This window comes from Ovis aries, chromosome 3 (assembly GCF_016772045.2).
Source record: "Ovis aries strain OAR_USU_Benz2616 breed Rambouillet chromosome 3, ARS-UI_Ramb_v3.0, whole genome shotgun sequence".
Taxonomy (NCBI): domain Eukaryota; kingdom Metazoa; phylum Chordata; class Mammalia; order Artiodactyla; family Bovidae; genus Ovis; species Ovis aries.
In genome coordinates this window covers 97321969-97349652 of record NC_056056.1, presented here as the reverse complement: position 1 = coordinate 97349652, position 27684 = coordinate 97321969, and the positions used below count along the sequence as shown (strand labels likewise).

The 27684-nt window shown below is 47.7% G+C and overlaps 1 protein-coding gene across 1 annotated transcript in view; it reads left to right on the top strand.

Moving 5' to 3' along the window:
- The window catches only part of MRPS9 (mitochondrial ribosomal protein S9), a 36610-nt gene extending 27554 nt beyond the window's left edge, over positions 1–9056 (top strand). Inside the window, exons 6-11 of the mRNA XM_004006121.5 lie at positions 1527–1612; positions 2719–2794; positions 5155–5323; positions 6266–6374; positions 7239–7408; positions 8398–9056. Coding sequence (XP_004006170.1) covers positions 1527–1612; positions 2719–2794; positions 5155–5323; positions 6266–6374; positions 7239–7408; positions 8398–8489 — 702 coding nt within the window. The 3' untranslated portion in view covers positions 8490–9056. The remainder of the gene's footprint in view (positions 1–1526; positions 1613–2718; positions 2795–5154; positions 5324–6265; positions 6375–7238; positions 7409–8397) is intronic.
- Positions 9057–27684: the final 18628 nt, after the last annotated feature.

Below are 27684 nucleotides of genomic sequence, written 5' to 3'. Positions count from 1 at the left end.
CAGAGGTTCCTCTTCCGGAAGGCTGGGGTGGAGCCTGAGACGGTGCGTTTCTGACCTGGTGTTTGGCTTAGCTGCTGCTGCTGACGGGGCCTTAGCCGTAGAACCTCTGACCGGTTAGTGATACTTCACCGTGTCGGAGATGCTCAGCCCGGCTTCTACATGTGGCTGCTTTTCTTCTTCTCGTCTGAGTTATCAATTCTCTCCTTCCAAGAACAGACAACACAAAGCACACTCTCAGGAGTCTCCCAGCCATAGAAAATGAGCTTTGTCCTCGTCTCACCCTTCCTAGCCTGTGGAGTATGATCTGGGCTTTTCTCACCTATATTTATGCAAATCAAAGGTGCAGTCCTTACATCCTTTCTTCCTTCGTCTGCCCTTTCTCCCTTTTCCACTTGAAAGAAATGGATTCCTGAGAAGAGGCTGCAGAATGAAGATAATAAAATGGAAGTGCTGGTCAGTACAGAGGCAGCAGCCAGGGACACTCCCGTTCTTAGAGCAGACTATCGGCAGCTTTGAATATAAAATAGTGCTCTGATCAGCATCTTCACAAGGTTGACCCCAAGCTGGAGATCATTAAGACTGTTTGAAATATGGACAGGCATCTCGGGGTAACCAGTTGTGTCTTCTGAGATCTCTAGTTCATCCTTTGAGCGTGTCTGTTTCTTCGATTCATATATTATAAACAAATATGCACTTGAAATTAGTATGAAATGATAAATGAATGCACACCGATTCAACATGAGTCTTCAGATAGGCTCAGTCAAAAAACCTGGGAGACAGTTGCATTATTCTGCTTGTTGTAAACTCATTTCCTGGAAAAATGTATTTTATTAATCACTTCTGTTGCCAGATTATTGCTAATAATTAGAATTATTAGAATTATTACTAGAATTATTTTACAATTCTAACAAAATGGTAAATTTCCCTTACTTGCATTACAGTTTAACAGGTGACATACATTTGAAGTCTTTGCTAGAAAGTAAATTAATAGAAATCAAATAATGAGAAGTAAATATTAATAGAGGACTTTTAAAGACACAGACTACATGGTGAAGACTTAACTATTACATAAGTGTTAAATATTAGAAAAGTTGTTCAGTGGCAAGTATAATTTTTACTGGCATTTCTCCCAAGTTTAAAGGCATATGGCTGTATAAATTAGGAATTTTTTAAGGAACGTTTTTGGTTTTGTTTGAGGAACTCTTAAGGAAAATAAATCGTTTGTAACTTTATTTTGTGTTTAATGTCCTCACTGAGCTAGTTGTTACCCTTTTATGGAGTTATCTAAATTCAGCTGAAGTGTGTTGCTATGCAGAATACGAATTCTCATTGAAATTACTCTCCCACTCTTCAGCGTGAGTGAGAGATGGTCATTGTGGAAGAGCATTTTCAGCAGTACTTGCTGTGCAGCTGTGACTTGAGAATTGAGGAGGGGTGCTTTTGAGATGAGGGGGACTCAAAGGGAGGAGGAAGTAGTGGTAAGAATGTGCAGTCTCTCGGTTTAGCGTGTGTCCTACTTGCCACAGGAAGCGTATGGAAAGGTGCTCCATGTAGAAGAACGCCAAGACCAGCTGCGAGCCAAAGGTCTGTTTTCAGAAAAACCTAAAACCAAGTAAGTTCTTCTTTGCGTTAAACTACTAACTAAAAACATACCGCTTATCACTGGTGTTTCTTAGGCATTACATAAAGCTTAAAAATGTGTTCATTATTTCAACATTAATCTTTATCATTTGTTTTTTTGTTTGGGAGGATGTAAATATTAAGGTTATTGTTTTTATATTACTTCATTCCAGATTTATATATTAAATGGCACTTAATTACTATATTTGAATATTATTTCTTCAAAATTTTTGTGCTTATGTATGTGTGTGTGTGTATGTGTGTGTGTGTGTGTGTGTGTATATTTTATGTATTTTGTGTTTAAAGATTTGTGCATCCATTTAGCAAACAGTGATAGACTAGATCCATCAACTTGACCAACTGGTTTTAAATTTTGGACTGGTTAGTCGTATATTTCCTCTTACTCAAAAGACACAAATTTTTGACCCAGATGACACAGTGGTAAAGAACCTGCCTGCCAAAGCAGGGGAGACACAAGAAGTGTGGGTTCAGTCCCTGGGTTGGGAAGCTCTCCTGGAGAAGGAGTAGCAGTCCACTCCAGCATTCTCGCCTGGAGAATCCCATGGACAGGAGCCTGGCGGGCTGCAGGCCACGGGGCCACGGAGACCTGACTGGGCACACAGCACAGCACGTTCTTGTGTTTTCTCTTCTTCAAAAGGCCCAGGTTTTGGAACATAGCTAGTTTAATCTGTTAAGTACTATCCCTAGCCTTTTCTTTGTGTTCATTACTGCTTTAGTCCACTGACAGATTACTGTGCTTCCATAACCTCTCCTTTCAAACAAATTATGAAAAGCAAGCACAATTTGAATTTTTGAGAAACCTGGTGGCTTGAATATCCAGCAAGTTTCACACTGCCAAGTCCCTAACTCTGCCAATGGGACATTGCTAGCCTGGGTATCTCTTCTTTTAAAGTAGACTGAGGAAATGTAATAACCTATCTCAAAAAACTATTCACTTGGATGGAGTTTTACAACTGTGTAATATTAATACAAAAGTGTGTTTCCCCGTCAAGAATCACTACCACTTGTGGGATCTTTCATGATATGACTCTCATTGCATGGTTAATTTAAAAGAGAATATATGTGATATTTTAACAGAGACCCGATTGGTAGCAGATGGCTGATTAAGGAGGAACTGGAAGAAATGTTAGTAGAAAAACTGTCAGATCAAGACGTGAGTAATTAATCTTTTTAATTTAAGGGGACCTGTGCCGTAAGATTGTAGACAATTGCTATATTAATATTTAGGATCCTAATAGTAACGTTCCTCAAGAGGCATGTGTTCCTAAGACAGTTTTCCTTTAAAAAAAAAAAAAAAAAAACATTTGGAGCTGATTCTGCCCATAGGCCAGGAAGGTGGCAGCCTAGAAGACCCAGACCCTCGCCTGCAAGTGTGCTGGCCATCTCTCTGCCCGTTGTCTTGGGGGGAGTGTGGTGGGTGTCATTTTTTACATCCTTCAATAGAGCAGGTGTTAATTTTACAGGCTAATGGTAAGTATAAGGAGCCGTTACAGATGAAATAGGAAAGAAACGAAGGACAGGGTTCCCTTCCTGCTTAGTATATGCAGTATCTGTATGGCCACTTCTTAGATTCGGCAAAACCACCAGTGTCAGGATCACCTGGAATGCTGGGAACAAAATGTGGTTTCCTACGGTCCAGGCCTTGCCCAGAATTTCCACCGGCCTCACCCAGGAATATACATTTTTAGCAGGCTCCCAAAAGCGTATAAAGATGGTGATCCTTGGTTAGGTCTCAGCCAGATTCTTATTTTGCTCAGTATTCCAGCATATGCCAAAATTATCAGAGGAAATCTGATGTTTTAAATATGTTGATGTTCTGGATTTAGATTATTTCTAGAAGATGAGAGTGTAGATAAATTTCACAAATTGTTTCAAGAAAGGTTTTTTCCTTCCCACGGCAGTGACTGACATTGTTAGTACCTTGCCACCGTGTAGATTTTAAGTCAGATACTTAAATTTCTCTGTTCTTCATTTAAGTTATTATAGAAATTAATGTGTTGGAAAAGTTGCAATTTGCTAAACTGAGGTGTTGGACATTTGGTGAGTGGTAGAGCTGGAATTAATTTCTAATAGCCTGACTGCCAGGTCGGTATTACTGCATTGGATGCAGCTGAAAAAACAGATCTCTTTTGCATCTTAACTGACTGCATCATTTCTGTGTTTCCCATTTCCTGGCTGCTTTCATTTTTTTATAAAATAACAAGTTTGTTTTCATTTTGGAAATATCCCAAAGACTTTGTTAAAGGTGCGCAGCCATGAAAACAAAACAACCAAATATATAAGCTCATCTATTCATCTATCTATCTGTAAATATGTGGGGTCTTTGTACTTTGGACAGTTGGATAATGGAAGAAATCCTGAAGCTGACAACTGGTGTTGAGATGAAGGAGGCAGGAGTGGTCAGTGATAGCTCGACTCATGATCTCAATTCCTGAGCATGGCTTTGTCACAGCTCTAGTTACCTACTTGTGGGTTTGAGGGTGTCACGGCACATTTAGGGGAACTGAGAGCAGCTGGGGAAGGACAGCTGTGAATGGAGGCGATGGAGCTCCACCAGGTTGGGTGCCTAAGTATCTCACCCTTCCTTAGACTGCTTCTCTCATAACATCCTTGGAGGCAATCACTGAAGCAGCCCTTCGAATCTTACATGGTGTGATTTTTATATATTTCAAGTCATTAGTGGCAGATTTTCACTATAAAGGCAGAGGTCATAAAGGCGAGCCTGGTTTTTAGGGTTGGCAAAAGCATAAATCAGGTTATCAGAAAACTGGGCTCCGCACTCTGTGCTCACCAAGGATGTCAAGTGCCAGTTGCTTCCTTCTGCATAAACACTTTAGAGTGATTACTCTGGCTTCCAATTTTAAGGGGTTAATACCAAGTTGTTTACTTTCTAATCACATGTTCAAGAACTATTAAAAAAATGCACAGAGTAGCAAGGATAATTTATTTCAAGAGGTTGCCCTTTAAGTCAAGTATCTCTTGAATTTTTAAATAGCTTGATTGTTCAGTTTTAAAGGAAATCATAAACATTAAAGTAACACAGCTTGAACAGCTAAAGATATATTTGCCAAGTGTATTATGAAATATAATTTAAGAGGTACATTTTCTCAAAATCAGACTCTCCCCATTTTACTGTGCGAAACTCACTGGAAATTATTTATGAAGCTCCTCTTGATAGCAATTCTAGTAAAAGAGTAGAAGTCACACTCAAAGATCATCTAAATATTTTTTTGAAACGGAATTTAAATTTCACTTTCTTGTAATATCCCAGTTCAGAGAAATGGATTTTTCTTTGAAAGGTTTATCTCTTTGTTTCTCGAAAGAAAAGATTGAGCACCAGAGGTGCCCAGGGAGAATGCCACGCCTGCACACTGTTTCAGAAGCAGCGCAAGTGTCATCCTGTCAGAATTCATCAAGAAAAGCAGCCCTGGAAAGATCAAGTATATAAAAATAGAAAAAACTCAGCAAATGCAATTACACCCCCATCTCCTAATGAATTTTTATTGTCTGCAGTACGCACAGTTCATCCGGCTGCTGGAAAGGTTATCAGCCTTGCCGTGCGATGCAGCTGAAGAGGAATTTGTGGGCAGGTTCCGCAGGACAGTGACCGTTCAGTCGAAGAAGCATCTGATCGAGCCTTTGCAGTATGACGAGCAGGGCATGGCCTTCAGCACAGGCCGAGGTAACGCGCCCTGGAGACGAGGCGCGCCCCCGAGCGTGGGGAGACGGTGGGATGACGGTGGGGGGTGTGCGCTCTCGCCCTTTGCTGTTCATTTTGTCCTCTTGTCTATTTTTGCTGTTGTTACACTGGATCTCCGAGGTTTTAAGATTCTTGTTGACATTTTGAAAACCCAAACCTTTTTAATGTCCCAAGAAAAGATGTGGACACATAAGCCTACACAATCACATTAGCACTTGGTATTTTCCCATTTTCAACTGGTGGAAACAACAACATATTTATCACAGAGCTTTCTTACATACACTGAAAATGTTCAGCGAATCTGCCTGTCAGATGCCAAAACTACGAAACCCGAAAACTTTAGATCCTCAGCTGACATCTTCCTCGTAGATGCCCAGAGCCATTTGACGCGGTGTCACTTTAAAGAATTGAGCTATTAAATGATCCGTCTGCAAAAGTTTAACATCATTTCCTTTGTCATTTTCAGTTAATATTTTCAAAGAAGTGTGACCTTCCCTGAGGATTCCTTTCATTTCAACCTTCCATTCCTTTCCTTTTAGTTATACTTTATTATACTGTTCACATATTATAAAAATTTGCAGTTGAGATTCAGGTATATTCTTACTCATTTAAAAAAGAATACTAGGTAAATTCATTTTTAAAAAATCATGTAAACAAATGTGAATTACTTGGTTGAAACTGGAATCATTGTAATATTTCTGAAATGGGATCAAAGAACAAAACACCCCCATAATAAGTTCATCACGTCGATTATGGTGTAGTTTGCCTGTTTTATTTTTGTTGGATGTGTAATAATTATAGAACTTTCCTATATAGAGTGTTAGGTATTGTTATTGTGAGGGGAGGAAATTCATGTTGTTTTGCCTCACTCAGAGCACTGGTCTTCCAAGATGTTCACCGCATAGATGTCTTGTGTTTTTCAAGGTAAGAGAAAGACTGCAAATGCGGAGGCAGTTGTTCATGGCCATGGAAGTGGGAAGATAGAAATAAATGGGGTCGACTACCTGCTCTACTTCCCAGTGACCCAAGACAGGTGAGATCTGCGTTTGGGTTTGGCTTTTTGATTTTAAAGGAAATACACTTCGTGATACATCCCGATCAACAAGGCTTCTGATTTCCTGATGTTTGCCCGATTACTTCTCTTTGTTGTTTAGTTGCTAAGTCATGTCTAACTCCTTTGCGACCCCCTGGACCATAGCCCACCAGGCTCCTCTGTCCGTGGGATTTCTCTGGCAAGGATGCTAAAGTGGGTTGCCATTCCCTTCTCCGAGGGATCTTCCCCACCCAGGGCTCAAACCTGCGCCTCCTGCATCGGCAGGCTCGTTCTTTGCCACTGAGCCACCAGAGAAGCTCCAGTCCGGGTTAACGCAGATCACTACTGGAGTGACCGTTTCTAGCTGCCCCCCTTGGGGTGTGGTTCCCGGTCTTCATAGACGTTTGCTGTATTCTGGGTACCTGCCTCCTGACTGTGCAGACCCCGCCTCCTGGGGCTTCTTTCTCACCTTGACCACCCTGATGCAAGTGCTCTCATATCTCCTGATTTTTTTTCTCAATTTTATTCTCAGTTTCTTTATGTTTATAAGCATTTGCTTGGGAATCTTAAAAGTTTCAGGAATTAAAGCAGATACACGTTTAAAGCAGATACAGATACCCAAACGAGTAGGTGAGCAGAGTTTCCCTTAGTAGCATCGTCACTCCCGTCACTCCCCCTCAGTGAGGCAGGGTGTGCCACTGCACCTGAAAAAAAGAGACTGGCCCCACTCTCACGGGGTCTGAGTATCCGAAACAGCAGTGTCTCTGCGTGCGTTGTGGTTCCTATAAACGCCTGGAGTGTGAGCGTTCTGTGAAGTCGTGGTAGATGCTGCAAATCTAACTCCGCCTCTTGTGATGTCCTCAGAGAGCAGCTCATGTTCCCCTTTCACTTCCTCGACCGGCTTGGGAAGCACGACGTGACCTGCACAGTGTCGGGGGGCGGGCGGTCATCGCAGGCGGGGGCCATCCGCCTGGCCGTGGCCAGAGCCCTGTGCAGCTTCATCACCGAGGACGAGGTTGAATGGATGCGCCAAGGTACGGCTAGTTTGAGTTTCTGTGAGCCCTGAAAAGTAATAAGGCGTCATCACTTATCTTTTCAACTAGAATTTATTTAGACAGGTCTGGTTTGCCTTCCATGCAAGCTTGCTGTTTTTTTCCACTCCTTTTAAGTCGAGCACGTGCAAAAGCCATGGGTATATGGTAAGTGAAGTTTTGCCTTTGCTGTGCGGCCGTTAAAAGTACTCTTAACAAAATATGTGAGCCTGGCACACAATGAAAAGAAGCGCTAGTGTTGGAAGAGTGAAGAGAACAGTGAAAAACTCCAGCCTGTGTAATACTTATAAACACATCAGGGATGGAGGCTGAGAGTGACTCGTAATCACGCCTGAGGACTGGGAGAGTGGGAGCTACCAGCAAAACTGACTTTACTCTCCCAGAATGGAAGTCTTGTGCTGAGAACACAACTCTAAAACTTTTGTTTTAGATCTTGAAACAAAGTCCCAAGAAATACTATTGTCACACAGATTAAAAGGTAGAAGTTTCTTTTCTCAAATGTGTTCATGAAGTCATGTTACTTGTACATAATGGAGCCCAGAGGTAGAAAAGAAGAACCTCCTGGATGGTGAAGTGTGTGGAAGTATAGACACCTTAGAGTCACAGTGTCTGTAAAACTTCCGCTTCTGTAACGGTAAGCGCGCCACGCGGCTTTCCTTGCAGTGGCTAGCGATGCTACCACAGGAGCAGCTTTGTCCTTAGTTGAACAAGTTTTAAAACCAAAAAGGAATTGATCATAGCTCTCGGAGCAGAAGACAAGCAGACTCAAATAACGTGCCTGGTGTTTGTCCCAGAAATCAGGAAGATAGCCCCGAAGAGGGAAAGCACGCTGCTGTCTGGAGGTTTTGTGAGGCGGGAGTCGGCCGTGGGCCTGGGTGCTTCCTCTTACCCCAGGACCTGTCGGTTCATGCGACTCACCTGCCTCCCTGCGTTTTCCATGGTTCCTAAAGGCATCTCTTTTTATGCTACAGCTGGACTGCTCACCACGGATCCCCGTGTCCGAGAGCGTAAGAAGCCAGGCCAGGAGGGCGCCCGCAGGAAGTTCACCTGGAAGAAGCGCTGAGTGTCCCTCATGGGAAAGCGAGGGGCGCACGGGAGACCAGGGCCGGCTGGGCGGCTGCCTCGTAAGATGACTTACTCTAAGATGCAATGCTGTGAAGGTTGCCTTCTGAAAATAATTACTTAAAATGTTTTAGCTTTGTTCCGCTGCTTCACTTTTAAAACTTTTTCAGAAGAGAGTTTTCAAAGCCTAACTCAGACTCCTGGCGTATTCGATCTAAAAGGAACATTCAGCAAAACCCAGCCAGGAGACCTTTCTCAGATGGGAAGCTCTGAGCTCTGGAGCCACACCGCTGACCTAAGAGCAGCACAGACTTGAGCTCCGTCCTCCGCATGCTGTCACTTTTCCAGACAGCTACACATTTTTCACAATTGAGGGATGAGATGCCTGTCAAAAAGAATGGAGCCAGTGGAGTGTCTTTGTCAGGAGCCCCACTGAGTCACTGATGACGACGACAGGCCCGCCTCTCCCGGGCCCCGGCAGCCACCAGTCCTCTGTTTGTGTCTATGAGTTTGACTTTTGTTTGTTTTTTTCTTTAAGATTCTGTGTATAAGTGATCCGTACAGTGTTCGTCTTTCTCTGTCTGGCTTATTTCATGGAGCATGGTGCCCTCCAGGTCGGACACAGGCTTGCAGTCACAGGATGAATCAGTTCTGAGGCTCTGGGCTCACACAATGCCCTGGAGGTCCCTCCCTGTGACACTGGGAACCACAGGCGTAGGCAGGTTTGGGATTTCGTAAAGGACAGTAAGTCTGGTCTTCGTGTGCAGCCCTGAGTACAGCGGACAGTGTGGTGAGAGGGCCTGGCCCAGGGGGAGCAGGGGTTGAGGGGCGTGATCTCTGTCTGGAAGGGGAGGACACGAGTGTCCACTTTACCTCCCAAATGTGATACAAGCAGCTTTTGTTACAAACTGTTTTATGATAAAAGTGACTAAAGGACCGACCACCTTGAGGCAGGATGTAGGGCTCAGCTGTGGCCTTGGGTGGGAGTGGGGGGTGGGCCACCCTTGAGATGTGGGCATAGCAGCCTTGGCCCAGGTTGGGGGGGTCAGGACAATCCACAGGCCCGCAGGGCCCCAGTAGGTGCACGGTGATCATGGGATGTGATTCTCATCAGGAAACCCACCCACCCCCGACCCCCATATCCTCTGTCGTTCAGTTACACACGTGTGTGCAGGGGTCTCAGTCTGGATGGGCAGGGGGAGTCATGTTGTGAACAGGCAGTGTCCTTGAAAATGAAGGATGCTTCATTGCCTTGGCCCCTCAGAACAAACAGAAGCATGATGCTCTGGATGGAGTAGCTGCACGCTGCAGATGCAGGGCTTCCACATCTGTTATGACGTCCAGGCTACATCCCACTTGGCAGCCCCACAGACACGAGTGTGTAGCCCGCATAAACAAGGGAGGTGGCCAACCACGAGGACCTCTCAGTATCTATAAGGGAAGGTAAGCCCATTTTGTTTGCACAATGCTGACTTAAGGCACCTCTATCATGAAGGCTGTGACCCCTTCCACCAAATTAACCGTCAAGGAGGGGCTTCCCTGTGGTCCAGTGGTAAAGAATCCTCCTTCCACTGAAGGGAGGGGACGCGGGCCTAATCCCTGATAGGGGAACTGAGACCACACACCTGGGAGCCTGCCAAGCCTGCACGCCAGGCCCTGCAATGACCCTGCACAGCCCCCAAAATAAAAAGTTTAAAAATGTAATCAAGGAGCCATAAAAATCAACATCTCGCAAAAATACTGCCACCTTCTTTGGTGACCAGCCTTGGGATATAGAAATTTTTCTTACTATATGTAAACCCTTGGTTAAAACACAATAAACTCATAATTAAAAATCGGCAGTCGTCTGAGAGCTAAGCTGTAAAAACTCCTGAGCTTCAGCACTGAGCAGGATCTTGTCTATTTTCTTCCGTCATTTCTTAGAAAATATAAATTACTACAGAGGTGCGAAGTGTAGGGAAAAAGGAGTTCAAAGTCGTATCACTGTATTCCTTCAACTCAGGCCATTAGTTTTTTAAACAAAGTGATAAAATTCATGTGTTTTTAAAAAGGAACCATAGTTAGAATGAGGTATCTCATTAGAATCAGAAGACACTCGGGTCGTGATGTAATGGACCAAGGGCCTGCTTTACCTTCGGGTTTCTAAGCTCTGGGGGCCTTGCTGTCTACAGGGAGGGCCCCTCCCAGGCTTGCCAGACCCTGGAGACGGTAACCACATGCCTGCTCCATGCCTTCCAAGCAGCCGCTCCTGGTCTGTTGGATTCCTCATACCTGATCATGATAAAACCTAGGTTTTACTCCGGGCCTCGGCCTTTCAGGCTCTGTTCCTGCAGTAGCAGCATGGAGGGTCACAGTCTAGCCTTGCTGTTAGTGCCTTTTCGTACTCATTTTGTTCATCAAACATTTACTTACTACATTATAAATACAGGTTCCTTCTAGGAAATTTTCTTTAAAGGATGGGAGGAGACCCCTTCATGAAAATGGTAAATTCCTGTTGCACGCGTGCTTAGTCGCTCAGTCGTGTCCGACTGCAATCCTTTGGATGACAGCCTGCCAGGTTCCTCTGACCATGGGATTTTCCAGGCAACGATACTGGAGTGGGTTGCCATTTCCGACGAAATTATGGTTGCTTAAAGCTTCCACAAAAGTTAGGACCGCTTTTGGATCCTCTATGAGAACTTCTCGTGAGAAATGCAAATTTATTCCTTGTTCATTTTCCCAACACCTGATTGAAACCTGCCTGGGGAGCCGGCCTTGTAGTGTGGGGTCTTCCTCTCCATGTGGAGAATGAGGGGTTCACACAAGCTCTCCTGATTGAGTCTCACCTGCCATCAACAACCTCTCCACCAGAGATGCCGTTATCACTGTTCCCTCGCAGCTTCCCTACTGTCACTTGAATTTTTCTCCTGTGATTTCAGTACACTACCTTGAAGTGAGGGGTCGGTGGTGGGAGGGGCATTTTTCACAATGGTGATTAACAAAGCAGAATATTGCAGGTCAGTTACATGGAGACCTCAGTTGCAGGTTGCAGGAGCCCCAAACCTGGACGCGACACTGAAAAGGAGGGTCTTCTTGGGAGGTTCTCGGGGTACATGACCCCTGAGGGAGGGGCTGGGTGGACGTCCTGCAGGGCAGGAAAGGGGCTGTGTCCCCCGTCTCCGGGGTGCTCAGCTCCCAATCCAGGGTCTTGCTTGCTTGTTCCTTGGGGTTCTTCCCACAGACTAGGGATCTAGGGTCACTTGGGACCGAGGGCCACCCCCGTGGAAGCCGTGGTGGGGCAGGGGCAGACCTGGCAGGCAGTCCTGTGCCCGGAGGTGGGACCTGGGTGCCAGGGTCGGGCCTGGGTCTCTCGCTTCAGGGGTGTGCAGAGTGGTCTGGGGCCCCTAACCCCCAGCCCCAGGCTCAGCCCTGCCTGCAACTCCCCAACCAGCGCCAGCGGGGTGGCCGACCCCTGACCCTGCCACCAGGTCCAACTCTGACCCTCCACCCGGCCACCCTGCCCTCCCCTGCCCGGTGCCCACGAGTGGCCTGGCCACTGGCCCCAGTTCCCCTCCTGCCCTTGCATCCGCCCATCCTCAGCCCAGGTGTGGCATACGGTGCTGGTCTGCGCCTGTCTCCTCCAGCAGACGAGGGCTGTGGACTCTGCTGCCTGGCCAGCACCTGGAGTGAGCAGGCCGCCTTGGGGAGGGCCGTCACTGCCGACCCGTTGCTGGGTGGCTCGGGTAACTCAGGAGCTGGGCCTGTCTGCCTGTCTGCCCCGGATCGTCCATCTGGCCGCGGCGTCTTCACTGGGGACTCATTGGGGTCCTGCAGGACAAGGGTTACAGAAAACCCTTGATGGAGTTCCTGTCCTCCAAGCCGTAAGTTTATGTCTCTAATTAGAGACATACAACAAACAGAGAAAACAATTAGATGGCAATTAGGCCCTGCTGGGAAATGTCGACTGAGATAATGACACAGAGCCAAAGATGGGTCGCCCTCACCTGGCAGGTTGGCTCGAAGCCTCTACAAAGCCTGGGTGACAACTGCTCAGGAGACCACTGCCCTCTGTCCCCACGGCCTCTGCCCTCCGGCGTGAAAAATGGGGCAGAATTCCAGGGCTCCTTGGACCCCTCAGAACTGGAGTGAGACACGGGGCGGTCTGAGGCATCTAGTCCTAGAGAATCACTGTGACCGGCAATTTGACCGGAAACATCAAAACAAAACTGCCCAGAGGAGATGGGCCCTACCCACAGGGCAGCGGCCAGAGGCTGCACCCTAGCTGCTCCTGGCAGTCGCCCCCCTGCACACCACCCGTCTGCCTGAGGAAAGAAGTGACAGGAAGTCGGTGCCCACTGTTGCTGCCTGGCGCTGTGCCCTGGGCATTCCCGTGTCCCGGGGTGGGCTGACCTCTCCGGGCTGGCTGCATTCCTGGTGAGGTCCCTCTTCCAGGCCCTCCTGGATCTGGCTTCCCTTCGCTCTGACCTGGCTCCCCACAGGCAGCGACAAGGGCATCAGTTTGGCCTGACACACGGCGTGGGGGCACTCTCCCTGGAGGCATCTCTGCACACAGATGCCGAGCAAGCATCCGCACCAGGGGTTCTCTCTCAAGATGACGCAAATTCAAACCGTGAAACTTCCAATCCATGTGGGAACCAGGGATCCATGTGGGAACCAGGGTATGAGACGGAAGCACAGGCCCCTCGCCCTGGAGAGACGTCAGGTAGGAGAATACCACTGAGGGGAGGAAGGAGCATCGTCAGGTGGGCGGGAGCTTAAGGCTTGTTCTGTCCAGCGGTCGCCAACCAGAGGCTCCCCACACGGGCACCAGGAGGTCAGGGGCCAGACTCGGGGTCCCACTGGGGTGCAACCTCTGACACCTGCCCCCCACCCTTTCTCAGACAGGGACACCAAGGTGCACCAAGGGGGTGGCTTCCCTCATTGCTGGGTGACAGGGTTCCGAGTTTTTATTCCAACATGCCAACTGATCATATCCTGACCAGCTCTCATTCCTGAATCATCTGGAGACATTGATTCGTTGAAAGTGAAGCCAAGTGGTGACTATTTCTCTTCTATCAAATTATATTCATTTATTATGTGCCTGTATTTGACTTATAGAATCTACTTGTGTCTAGATATCTTTATGGGGTGAAATTATGGATAATTTTTCACTTTCTCCTTTTATGTGTGGTTTGAACTTTTTAAAGCTCATTCACAACTTCTATCACATAAAATAGTGATTTTTCACCGTGACGTGTGCAGATTTCTAGCGGGCAGTACCCTTGTTCAACCACAAGGTGGAGGAGTTTACAACAGAATAAGCAACTCCATGCGGTGAGGTGAAGGGGTGGATCCCCGGCTCCTCCCCAGGTTCACCTAGGTGATCCATGGATGTTCTAAGGCCCTTGGAAACAACAGTTGTATTAATTATATTTTCAGATCCATCCATTGTGGATGAAACTACATTCTGGTATATTTTCATATGCTTACATTTGAATATATGGTTATCTCATTTATAAAATTGATTCCTTTTTACTATATTAGTTTCAGGTGTGCAACATAATGATTTGATATTTGCACACCTCATTATTTTACTGTGCTTCCCAGATACTGCATTTTTTTTTAACAAATGGAAGGTTTGTGGCAAACCTGTGTTGAGCAAGGCTGTCGGTGCCATTTCCCCAAAGCATCTCCTCTCTTTGTGTTTCTGTGTCCCGTTTTGGTAATTCTCTCAATGTTTCCCACATTTTCATTATTATTAAATTTGCTAGGATGCTGTGTGATCAGTGACCTTTGATGTTATTGTACTGTGACTGTCTTGGGCTGCCACGAGCCACACCCACAAAAGACAGGAACTTCTTCGATTAATGTGTGTGTGTTATGACTGCTCCACTGACCAGCCGTTACTGCTCTCTCTCCTCCTTGGGCCTCCACCTTTTCAGAGACACAACAATATTGAAATCAGGCCAATTGATAGCTCTTCAGTGGCCTCTAGTGTTCAAGTGAAAGGAAGATCCACGTCTCTCTCACTTGAAATAAAAATTTAGAAATGGGGTTTTCCTGGTGGTCCAGTGGTTGAGAATCCTCCTGCCAATGCAGGAGACACGGGTTCAATCCCTGACCCGGGAAGATCCCACCTGCCGCGGAGCAGCTAACCCCGTGCGCCTCAACAGCTGACCCGAGCTCTAGAGCCTGTGCTCTGCAACAAGAGAAGCCACTGCAATGAGAGGCCCACGTACCAAATCGAAGAAGAACCCCCACTTGCCGCGACTGGAGAAAGCCTGCACGCAGCAACAAAGACCCAGTGCAGCCAAACATAAATAAATACATCTTCTGTTAAAAATGCCAAAAATGATTAAGCTTAATGAAGAAAGCACATCGAAAGCCACGGCAGGCTGACAGCTAATGTTCTTGTGCCAAACAGCCTGCTAGTGGATACAAAGGAAAGGTCCTTGGAGAAAATGAAAAGTGCTCCAGTGGACACACACAGGTGATAAGACGTGCCTCAGAGCAACTCAGCCCGAGAGTCACAACCATCCAGCCTGTGCTCCAGAGCCTGGGAGCTGCAGCCGCTGAAGCCCATACACCCTGGAGCCTGCGCTCAGCAGTAAGAGAGCTCACTGCAGTGGCAGCCTGTGCACCGCAACTAGAGAGAACCCGCTCGCCGCAACTAGAGAAAGCTCTCGCAGCAGTGAAGACCCAAAACTACAATGAATGAGTAATTTTGTTTAAGTTTCTTTCAGAATAATACTGCTTACTGACAGTGACCCAAGAGTATCTCTGATGGAGACAATGAGATTAAAGCTATTTTCATCCTGCAGTCCATGAAATTACTCAGTAATTTCATCTTTCAAATCTTATTATTTACGGAAAACATTTTCTAAGGCTATAGCCACCATTGATAGTGACTTCTCCAGTGGGTCTGAGAGAAAAAAAAATCAGACTCACTGAGGGCTCAGGTGATGGTTAACGTTTTTTAGCAATAAAATATTTTTAATTAAGGTTTGTACATTTCTTAGACATGATGCTACACTTAATAGACTATAGTATAGCATAAATGTAACTTTTATGCACTGGGAAATGAAACATTTCATGTGGCTCACTTTATTGTGATATTTGCCGTACCCCTGGAGGTCTGGAAGCAACCCCACAGCACCTCCGAGGTCTACCTGTATTGCAAAAGGATCACCATAAGAGGCTGAGTTCCCACCTGTTGCCACACATAGTGACAAATAAAGGATTTTTGTGATGAGGATAAACTGGGTCCTTTTCCAAGAGGTGAATTGTTGGAGATGACCAAGATCTGCCATCGCAGGACTTGGCCACAGCATCCTGCAGAGAAGGAAGTTTCCTACAGAGGGAAGACTGGATGCCCCAGCTGCCTCCTCCAGCCGCCACCCCCAGGACAGCCTGGCTTCCCTGAGACGTTGAGTTGCTGTTTCAAAACGTACATTTACATCAGTGTTTTGAATATTAATAAACTGTCTAAATGTAGTTTACAAAAAAAAAAAAAGGTGGAGAGAATTTAACTCAAAATAGTGGAAGCCACGGAGAAGGCAATGGCACCTCACTCCAGTACTCTTGTCTGGAAAATCCCATGGATGGAGGAGCCTGGTGGGTTGCAGCCCATGGGGTCGCTAGGAGTTGGACATGACTGAACGACTTCACTTTCACTTTTCACTTTCATGTATTGGAGAAGGAAATGGCAACCCACTCCAGTGTTCTTGCCTGGAGAATCCCAGGGACGGGGGAGCCTGGTGGGCTGCCGTCTCTAGGGTCGCACAGAGTCGGACACGACTGAAGCTACGCAGCAGCAGCAGCAGCAGTGGAAGGCAAGTGTTAAGAAACTGAGACACAACACCAACCCATTTAGGATGGCGATTCATCCTGAGTCTCAGGTGGGAGGCGTGGGGGTGGGTGAGACCCCATGCAGAGACATGCTCCCGGGGCTCGGAAGCTCCAGGGACTTGGCCAGGATGGCCATCTCTCCACTTCCCTGCCGTCCGCCCACAATCCATCCTGGCAGGACACGTGGACGGAGAGTGGCAGGAGTTTAATCAGCATGTTTTCTGCCAGAAGCATCCAGGCGCCTGCAGGGTGACCCGGGCTGCAGTGGAAGGAGACAGCCCTGGCTGGAAACACTCACCCTCCCCCGTCCAAGGCAGATGTGAGCGGATTCTCTGTATCACAGAAACGCCATCTCCTTAGACCTCCGTACTGTCAGAGGACCGAGGTGAAGGATTGAGCCATGACCCCATAGACGGCAGCCCACCAGGCTCCCCCATCCCTGGGATTCTCCAAGCAAGAACACTGGAGTGGGTTGGCATTTCCTTCTCCAATGCGTGAAAGTGAAAAGTGAAAGTGAAGTCTCTCAGTCGTGTCCGACTCTTAGCAACCCCATGGACTGCAGCCTACCAGACTCCTCCATCCATGGGATTTTCCAGGCAAGAGTACTGGAGTGGGTTGCCATTGGTCGCACAGAGTCGGACACGACTGAAGTGGCTTAGCAACAGCAGCAGCTCTTTCCAATAGGCTGAGAACTAATTAGATATAAGCTGCTTTTCTGTTGTTCTAACCAGAGCTCGCAGCACTCAGATTCAAAGTGAATTTACCAAATAGAGAAAGAGAAAAACCCATCCGGGCTTCCCAGGTGGCTCGGTGGTAAAGAACCCATCTACCAATGCAAGAGACTCAGGAGATGCAGGTTTGATTCCTGGGTCAGGAAGATCCCCTGTAGGGGAAATGGCAACCCACTCCAGTGTTCTTACCTTGGAGATCCCATAGACAGAGAAGCCTGTTGGGCTATAGCCCATGGAGGCGCAAGGAGTCGATCATGACTTAGTGATTGAACAAGAATAATGAATCTTACCTTGATCCCCAACTGACAGCTAGTAGCATTTTCAGTTCTATTTTGTATATTTTCACGTGAAAGCATATTTTCCATAGTTGTAATTGCAGCACACATACGATTTTAAACAGATTTTCATTTACTGTCGTAACCACTCTGAACTGCCTAATTATCATTTTAATGACCTCATAATAGGCTCAGATGGTAAAGCGTCTGTCTACTATGTGGGAGACCCGGGTTCCATCCCTGGGTTGGGAAGATCCCCTGAAGAAGGAAATGGCGATCCACTCCAGGACTATTGCCTGGAAAATCCCATGGACAGAGGAGCCCGGTAGGCTACAGCCCATGGGGTTGCAAAGAGTCGGACACGACTGAGTGACTTCACTTTCATTGAGCATATGCTCCCTCATGGACTTAGCTAGTTTCCGTACTGTTGGTCACGTGGGCTTGTTAAAAATGATACTGTAAATAAGGTGTCGCCAGCATTCTTGCATGGCTGCTTTTTCTTTCATTTACCCTTAGGGTCGGTCTTCCCTGGCGGCTCAGATGGTAAAGAATCTCCTGTGATGCAAGAGACCTGGGTTCGATCCCTGGGTTGGGAGGATCCCCTGAAGGAGGGCATGGCAACCCACTCCAGTATACTTGCCTGGAGGATCCCCATGGACAGAGGAGCCTGGTGGGCTACAGTCTATGGGGTCGCAAAGAGTCAGACATGACTGAGCAACTAAGCACACCCTCAGGGTCAGTGCCCTGAACCACCTTTATCAGATCAATGGCATGAATTGTGACTTTATCCCCAGAGCACCCTGCTGTTTCTGGGGTACATGTGCCAGCCCCACGGCCAAGGTCAACACTGACCATTTCCTTTTTCAGAGACTCCGGCTTTCCCGTGGGCTCTGCCTGGGGGACACGGACACCCAGCTGTTCCTCAGCCCATTCTGTTCTCAGGCGTCCCGCTGCTGGGAGTGAGCCTTGTCTGGTCAGCCTGTCCTCTGGTCTCCCAAACCCAGGCGGTCTGCACAGCTCCCTTCCTTGGTGGGAGTGTGCCTGCTGCTCCCCAGGGTCCCTCCACAGCCCCTGCCCGCTTCCTCTCCTCCTGGTGCCCATCCACGTCCTTCCACACCCCACATGCACCCTGCTCTGCCAGGCCCTGGCCCAGGACGCTTCCACCACATGGGGGACTGGCTTTTTCCAGTATCACTGGGGTGTTAACTGCAGAGGCCCTTCCACTTGGTCTCTGTGAGGCCTTGATCTCATCCTTCCAGACACTTTCTCTCACCTTGGAGCCTGTGTCCTCCTGCCACTTCTCTGTACGTGTCAGCTGTCTGCTGACCCAGTTCCTAGCCATTGGTGGCCCCCAACTGGGATGGATGGCTAGTGGGGCATTGGTGGCCCCCAACTGGGATGGATGGCTAGTGGGGCATTGGTGGCCCCCAACTGGGATGGATGGCTAGTGGGGCATTGGTGGCCCCCAACTGGGACGGATGGCTAGTGGGGCATTGGTGGCCCCCAACTAGGACGGATGGCTAGTGGGGCATTGGTGGCCCCCAACTAGGACGGATGGCTAGTGGGGCAGTGCAGTGGGGCCTCACCCCCTTCTCCAGGCTGCCGTATCAGTTCCAAAATTTACAGAAAGTGGTCACAACCCAAGTGCCCGTCGACAGATGATGGAGAAACAAAATGCTGTCTGCATGCGATGGAGTACCAAGTGTGGAGTCCCGGAAGTTTTAGCTCATCCTGAGCCTGGTGCTTACATGTCTCTGAGCTTGAAATTAACTAAGACGAATGTAAGATTTCAAGCAATATTTTGATATTATGCAAATAAGACAGCAAAGTTTGTTGAAAAACATTAGCATAAGTAACAGGTAAAGTTTATGGGTTTTTCTAATGAGAAAGGCAGGAAATAAAGCTGAGTGTTAATTCCCGCCAAGTCATCTATATGATGAGAAGCATCAGGATGCTATCAAGAAGGAAGCGTGCGGTTCCTAGCGTGTCCGGCAGCGTGTCTGCATTTAAATCAGAGGGATGTCCCCCTCCTCTCATGTCTCAAAACCTTGTTCAGGGGTTAGAAAGTCCTGGAACATGAATACATTAAATGGAAAACTTCCCCTTTTATCACACAAGAACTTTCCCTGATTATCCTCTGGTTTGCATCAACTACAAAGCAGGAAAGAGCTTCACAAAAGGCATTTTTAAGCTACTGACTTTATTTTGTTGAGTGCGGGGGAGGCTATTTTTGCAAGCAAAGGTGAATATGGCTAATTTTTATTTCCCTAACTTAAAACTCCAGTTTTAACTGGAGTCTTTCCTCCAGTCTGAGATCAAACAAAACTGTTGTGAGCCTCTGGGTACATATTTTTGTGTGAACCTAAGTCTTTATTGGAGAAGGAAATGGTAGCCCACTCCAGTACTCTTGCCTGGAAAATCCCGTGGACGGAGGAGCCTGGTAGGCTACAGTCTACGGAGTCGCAAAGAGTTGGACATGACTGAGTGACTTCACTTTCACTCTCAAGTCTTCATTTCTCTGACCAGAGACCCAAGCATGCAGGTCACATGGTCACTGCCTATTTGGTTTTGTGAGAAACTGCTGAACTGTTAGAGGCTTCCCTGGTGGCATAGTGGTAAAGAATCCACCTGCCAGTGCAGAAGATGCAGGTTCGATCCTGGGTCGGGAAGATCCCCTGGAGAAGGGAATGGCAACCCACCACAGTATTCTTGCCTGGAGAATCCCATGGACAGAGGAGCCTGGTGGGCTACAGGCCATGCAGTTGAAAAGAGTCGGACACAACTGAACTATTGGCTGAGGGGCTGGACCATTTTACATTCCCTCTAGCCAAGTGTGAGGAGAAGGCAGTGGCACCCCACTCCAGCACTCTCGCCTGGAAAGTCCCATGGAGGGAGGAGCCTGGTGGGCTGCAGCCCATGGGGTTGCTAAGAGTCGGACACGACTGAGAGACTTCACTTTCACTTTTCACTTTCATGCATTGGAGAAGGAAATGGCAGCCCACTCCAGTGTTCTTGCCTGGAGAATCCCAGGGACGGGGGAGCCTGGTGGGCTGCTGTCTATGGGGTCGCACAGAGTCAGACACGACTGATGCGACTTAGCAGCAGCAGCAGCAGCAGCAGCAGCCAGGAGGGAGAGGTCCAGTGTCTGCATTTGGTGTTGCCACTGGTTTTTATTTTAGCCATTCTGTGTTGTTTCAGTGTGGATTTAATTTGTGTTTCCATAATGGCAAAACGAAGTGAAGGTGCGGGGAGGAAGTGAAGATGGAGGAAGTGTAGGTGGGGAAGGAAGTGAAGGGGGGAAAGAGATGAAGATGTTAGGAAAGGGGGTGACATGGAGGAGACAGGCCCTGGGGAAGCCAGGGAAGTGAGGACAGAGGAGGCTGTAACCGCGGACAGGAGAAAGCTCCCTTCATCTGTTAGACAGGAGGGAGCCAGAGCGCAGATGTGGATCACAGCTGCATTTGATGGTGAAAGTGGTGTGGACCCGTGGCTCTTTCCAGGACGGAAAATAGGGGGGAGGCCTTTGTGGGGGAGTGTGTTTCTCAGTGACTGAGGGGTAATGCTGGTGTTTACTGCACCAGGACCAGGAGGCCAGGTGACCTGCAGTGCTAAGACAGGGACTCACCTTTTCAGAAAACGATCCACTGGAAACAGTGCTTACCAACACAGCCACTGCTCACAGCTATGCGCACAACTGGACTCAACCTGATTTCTAAGTACTATTTTGTACTAAAAAGGAATCAGGGCTTGGAGAAGTCACTGCTGTGTCCAAGGCAGGGAATGTACGTGGTGACCTTGGGTGGCCTTATGCCAGCATCTATACAACTGAACACTTGCAGTTCAGTTCAGTCGCTCAGTCATGTCCAACTCTGCAACCCCGTGGACTGCACTATACAGGCTTCCCTGTCCATCACCAACTCCCCGAGCTTGCTCAAACTCATGTCCATCGAGTTGGTGATGCCATCCAACCATCTCATCATCTGTCGTCCCCTTCTCCCTCTGCCTTCAATCTTTCCCAGTATCAGGGTCTTTTCAAATGAGTCAGCTCTTCACGTCAGGTGCCAAAGTATTGGAGTTTCAGCTTCAGCATCAGTCCTTCCAATGAATATTCTGGACTGATTTCCTTTAGGATTGACTGGTTGGATCTCCTTGCAGTCCAAGGGACTCTCAAGAGTCTTCTCCAGCACCACAATTCAAAAGCATCAATTCTTCAGCATTCAGTCTTCTTTATGGTCCAGCTCTCACATCCATACATGACTATTGGAAAAACCATAGCTTTGACTAGACAGACCTTTGTCAGTAAAGTAATGTCTCTGCTTTTGAATATGCTGTCTAGGTTGCTCAAAGCTTTTCTTCCAAGGAGCAAGCATCTTTTAATTTCATGGCTGCACTCACCATCTGCAATGATTTTGGAGCCCCCCAAAATAAAGTTTGTCACTATTTCCATTGTTTCCCCATCTATTTGCCATGAAGTGATGGGACCGGATGCCATGATCTTCGTTTTCTGAATGTTGAGCTTTAAGCCAACTTTTCCACTCTCCTCTTTCACTTTCATCAAGAGGCTCTGTAGTTCTTTTTTGCTTTTTGCTATAAGGGTGGTGTTATCTGCATATCTGAGGTTATTGTTATTTCTCCCAGCAATCTTGATTCCAGCTTTTGCTTCATCCAGCCCAGTGTTTCTCATGATGTACTCTGCATATAAGTTAAATAAGCAGGGTGACAATATACAGCCTTGATATACTCCTTTCCCAATTTGGAACCAGTCTGTTGTTCCATATCCAGTTCTAACTGTTGCTTCTTGACCACTAACCATATGGCCGAGAGGTCCCAGCCGGGATTATTACCCAAGAGAAATTAAAACTATGTCCTCACAGAGACTTGTACGTGGGCAGATTTGTAGTTGCTTTATTCTCACTAGGACTTCCCTTGTGACTCAGATGATAAAGAATCTGCCTGCAATACAGGAGACATGAGTTCAATCCCTGGGTTGGGAAGATCCCCTGGAGAAGGAAATGGCAACCCATTCCAGTATTCTTGCTTGTGAAATCCCACAGACGAGGAGCCTGGAGGGCTACAGTCCATGGGGTCACAAAGAGTCAGGCATGACTGACACTTTACTCTCCCTAGCCCCACCCTGGAAACAACCCAAACATCCTTCAACAGATGAACAGATGCACAGTTGTGATCTGCCTGCGGGGCAGTGCTACCCAGAAATACCAAGGGATCAACCACGGACACACTCAGCAACACAGATGAGTCTCAGCACATTACACTGAGTGGAAAATTAACAGATATGGGACTTTCCTGTGGCCAGTGGATAGGAATCTGCCTGCCAGTTCAGGGGACAGGTTCAATCCCTGGTCTAGGGAGAGTCCACATGCCTCAGAGCGACTAATCCCACGGGCCACAACTACTAAACCCTGCGTGCCCTTGAGGCCATGCTCTGCAACAAGAGAAGGCCACCCACACACCCAGAGAGGAGCCGCCTCTCGCCACAACTCAAAAAGCCCTAGCAGCAACGAAGACCCAGAACAGCCAATAGTAAATAAGTCAATCATAGAAGAGAAAAGCACGTGGAGGACTGCAGGTGAAGTCTGGGGCTGTGGTGGGGGGCCAGCGGGGCCTTTGGGTGCTGGTGGAGTTCTCTTTCTTGGTCTCCACAGTGATGGCCCGCAGTGTCCCCGGGAGAATTATCCGTTCAGCTGCACACGCCTGTACAGATGTTGTGTCCCACAATAAGAAGCGACCTTCCGTGTTCAGAGAAGCAGCAGAAATCCAGGTGGCCCATGTAGAAATGCTATTTCAACCCACTGATTCCATTTCACTAATCAAAGTACCTGTTGTCTTTGACAAGGGGAGATGCCTGTGCAATTTAAAATAGAGCTAGTTCTTACATAAATGTTATTGAGAAAGCCATTTTTGAAAATACAGATAGGGCTTCTTAGATAAGCCAAGACGAGAGATACCAAGTTGTCAGAAGAGAAACAGTTTCTGATAATTTGTTGTTGTTTTGTAGTCCCTTCAGTAGTACCCAACTCTCTGTGGCCCCATGGACTGTAAGCCCACCAGGCTCCTCTGTCCATGGGACCCTCCAGGCAAGAGTACTGGAGTGAGTGGCCATTTCTTTCTCCAGGGGATCATCCCAACCCAGGGATCAAACCCTCATCGCCTGCATTGGTAGGCGGATTCTTTACTGCTGAGCCACTTGGGAAGCCGTTTTAATAATTTATCTCTGCCCAGTTTAGAAGGCTTCCAAGAGGCCTTGAGCTAGAAAAGATCTATGTGCATGCATGCTCAGTTGCTCAGTCGTGGCTGAATCTTTGTGATCCCACGGATTGCAGGCCACCAGACTGCTCTGCCCATGGGATTTCCCAGGCAAGAATACTGGAGTGGGTTGCCCTGCCCTCCTCTAAGGGATCTTCCTGACCCAGGGATTGAACCCAGGTCTCCCACATTGCAGGTCTGCTGAGCCACTAGGGATATCCAGAAAATGTCTACTCTTTTCTAAAAATGGAATGAGGACACGAACTGCAGAATCTCCTTTATTTGAATTAACATCCAGCTCACTTAGGATCTTAAGTGGGAAGTGACGTTCTCAGGCTTCCTCTGAACATATTAAATTATCAAGCAAAATTTGGTTTTCATAAGAACCTTGAGGGGAGCTGCTTGGAGGCCACTGTTTCCCAAGGCTCAGGTCCAGGGCTGTTTTGACCTCATCCTCCCTTCGAGATGTTCTGTGCAGCCTTATCATTACATTGATGACAAAAAGCTAGATGATCAAAATTGAAAGTAACAGGCAGATTCCATCTCTCCGATCTCCATCTTGGGTGAAAACCTCTTCATTTTCAGAGGCTTGGTGTGTTGTTTTTTTTTCTTTTTTTTTCCCCTTCATTTTAACACATTCTTTCTGCTTTGCCCAGAAAATTATTTCGGTCTCAGACAACTCTTATTTATTCATTCCCACAGATGAAAGCAGAAGCCTGGATAATGCAAAATGATACAAATGCAGAAACTCTTTATATTTGACTTTCAAATGTGAGCTTGTACTTACATTTGATTATTCGTGTGTTTAATATTCTGGGGATTCGATTCAGACAAAGTAACCAAGTCACAGGATGAGCATCTAACCGGCAAAGTGCGAGCTGCTTCGCTGGGTCCCGACCACATTCCCGAGCACATCGACAGCCCGGAGGAGGAGGGCGGGCAGGACTCCAGACAGACAGACCCTCCCAACCCAGCGTCTTCTGGCTTCCTGGGCATCCTGGATGCTCTGTGCCCCCAAACCTGCTGTTTACCTAAGAGCAGGTACCGCACTTGCTCTGAGCTCCGAGGCGGGAGTTTTGCCACCGAGCTGATTGCTTTACACACGTCCAAAGAACACACATCTGTCTTTCTTTCTGTCCTGTCCAAACTGAGGTTTGGTTGTTTGCACCAGTCCCCCACACTCAGGAGAGCAGATTCTACCTCCTGGGGGCAGGGGTGGGCATCACGGGGCCTTCCTGGAGTAGTCTGTCCTCTGTATTACTGTGTTTATGACCAGCCTGTCCCTCAGAGTAAAACCAACACCTGTGCAAACAGGGTGTGAGGAGTTGCTCTGGGCCAGCCCCTCTGTCCCGCCCCCCTACCCTTGCCATCCACACTGAGACCCTTGTCCTGATGGTACACCAGCATCCCTGGGCTTGGCACCAAGGTCCTTCCCAGCTTTCCTCTCCCCCTCACACCTCCTGTTCTAGAAACTGCAAAGGTTTATGTGTGGCAAAGGTTTCTGCTGGGATTTTATCACCAGGAAAGAACTGGAGGATGCTGGCAGGAAGCTGACATCATTGGCTGTATATCAGAGAGGGGTCAAGTCTTACAAATGGAAATTACTAGAGAAGGGAAAAGGAAAGACAAGAAGGAAAAAGAAGGGACAAAGAGACACACAGGGAGGAAGAGAGCTTGAAGGCTGGGCTCCAGAATCTCAGCAGGCACCGGGGTTAGGAGGGAGGGCTCGAAGTCTGGGACCGCTGATCTGGGTACCTCTCGTGACCTTTCCATGTGGCTCAGACTTCTCCCAGCAGGATGGCCATGTTCTGAATGGGCTTATCCTAAGAGGGAGCACTGGAGGGTGAGTGCTCCAAATGACCCAGATGGAGGCTACATGCCTCTGACGATCTGGTCTCAGGAGACCCCGCTGGACCCTTCCTCCGTTCTCTGTTGGCCGAAGCTGCCCCAAGCCCATCCAGATTCAGTGGGTGGGGATGCAGACCACACTTCACCCCGTATGATCATCTCAACTTCCTTGGTTTCCAGCTAAGGTGTGAAAGTTCCCTTGTCAGGACAGCCGATTTCCTCTGATGTAGGAGCGTGAGGGTTCAGGTTCCTGTGATGCACGGAGCACTTGGTGGTTAATAATCTGTGGCCCATTACGATGATCTGTGGTCTCTATAATAGTCAGTGGGCTGGAACCACAGATGTATTTACTGCCTTCATTTAATTGCTAACATTAGGCTTATTTTCAAGTATTTTCTCTCCACTTGGATGGAGTGCCTTTTATCTGAGCTTATCTTCAGTGTCAATAATTTTCCCATTTCTCGACAGCTGGACGCCCCGATAACATACAGCTCTCCTTCTATTAATCTTCTGTGAATTGATCCTTAGGGTTGTGAAATCCATTCATCGCCAAGCATTGTCCTTTCACAACGGCATGGTCTTCAGTTTAGCTAAACCAAACCCTATTTCTTTACCACGACTAAGGGTCTTTATCATTTTAATAGTTCTTCCTAGAGCTGGCACAGAGTGTCAGACTGTCCCCCAAAGAACAAGTAGATGCTGGCAACGCTCTCTGTTACCTTGGGTGGTTGGTGTTCAGTCACTGAGTCATGCCATTTGCATGCTGGACTGCAGCACGCCAGGCTTCCCTGTCCTTCACTATGTCCCGGAGTTTGCTCAAATCCATGTCCGTTGAGTTGGTATTGCTAACCATCCCATCCTCTGTCGCCCCCTTCTCCTGCCCTCAATCTTTCCCAGCATCAGGGTCTTTTCCAATAAGTCAGCTCATTGGAAGGGTTACCTTGGGAGCCTTTGGTAAATTTATTCCCGAGAAGACCCATAGGCCTGAATATCCCTCAGATATTTTCCACTGAAGTCTTCCCGTTGGGCTGCTCTCCCCTGAGTAGAATTGGACGCTAAGTGTCACTAGTCCATCTCACTCCACAAAAGCTTTAATCTTGGCTTTATTCACCTACATCATCCCTCATTGATACAAGCAAAGTACATCAAATGGTTTTAAAAACCAATACAATCCGGATTGTGAGACAGGAAAACAGGAAGTCGTGAGTGGGGGAAGGGAGGGGGAGACTGGAGAGAGGAGACGAGCCTTCCCACTCAGGGCGGCAGATACAGAGCAACCAGGAGCAGAAGAGGTAAGGTCAAGCGGTCACAATCAGGGAGACTCAGACGCCCCAGCCCAGGGCACGTTCCTTCCTTCTCCGGCCCTGTCCTGCCCCGAGGAAGGGCTTAAGGAAGTGTACAGATGTGAGTTGCCCAAGCTAATGGCTGGGAGGTCCTGGCTTGGGCCGAAACCTCTTGGGAGGGTGGCCTGTGATCTGTGTGCATGCTACACGAGGCGCCCCTTGCACCAATCCTGGTGGATGACGGACAGGTGTCTGGGTGATGCTGGTATTGTTCGTTGGGCTTCCCCGGTGGCTCAGTGGTAAAAAATCTGCCTGCCAATGCAGGAGACACAGGTTTGATCCCTGGGTCGGGAAGATCCCCTGGAGAAGGAAATGGCAACCCACTCCAGTATTCTCGCCTGAGATAAGATGCCATCTAACCATCTCATCCTTTAGGTCCTTGTTATTTATCTATTTAATAAGTGTGAAACTCCTGGAATTTAAATAAAAACTGTGTGCCTTTTTTCTGGAAGGATGGCCTTCAATCAAAATTCTCAAGGTGTTCAGGCCCAAAAAGGAGTGTCTGGGCTTGGGAGGGGGTCACTGCTCTCTGATTCGTGCTCCACAAACTATTGCAGGCAGGTAACTGCCAGCTCACCGTAGGTCCACCACCAGCTTTAGTGAAAGTCAGGGCCCACCGAGGCTGAGCCGCACAGGTAAAGCGCTAGAACAGACCAGGCAGATGACAACAGTCAGCTGTCCATAAATCATAGTCAGATGATATTAAGAAATTATTCTTAATTTTGTAACACAGGATTATGATATTGTGATCATTGTTTTTTTTCAGTCTTTAGTTAGCCTGGGGGATGGGGGAGTGGGGAGCAGATTAAAGAAGAAAGAAAATGTTGACAATCTTTCAGGCTGGAGCTGAGCATTCCTGGGTTCAGGATACAATTTTTTGTACTTTTGATTTTTTAAATGCCGTAATA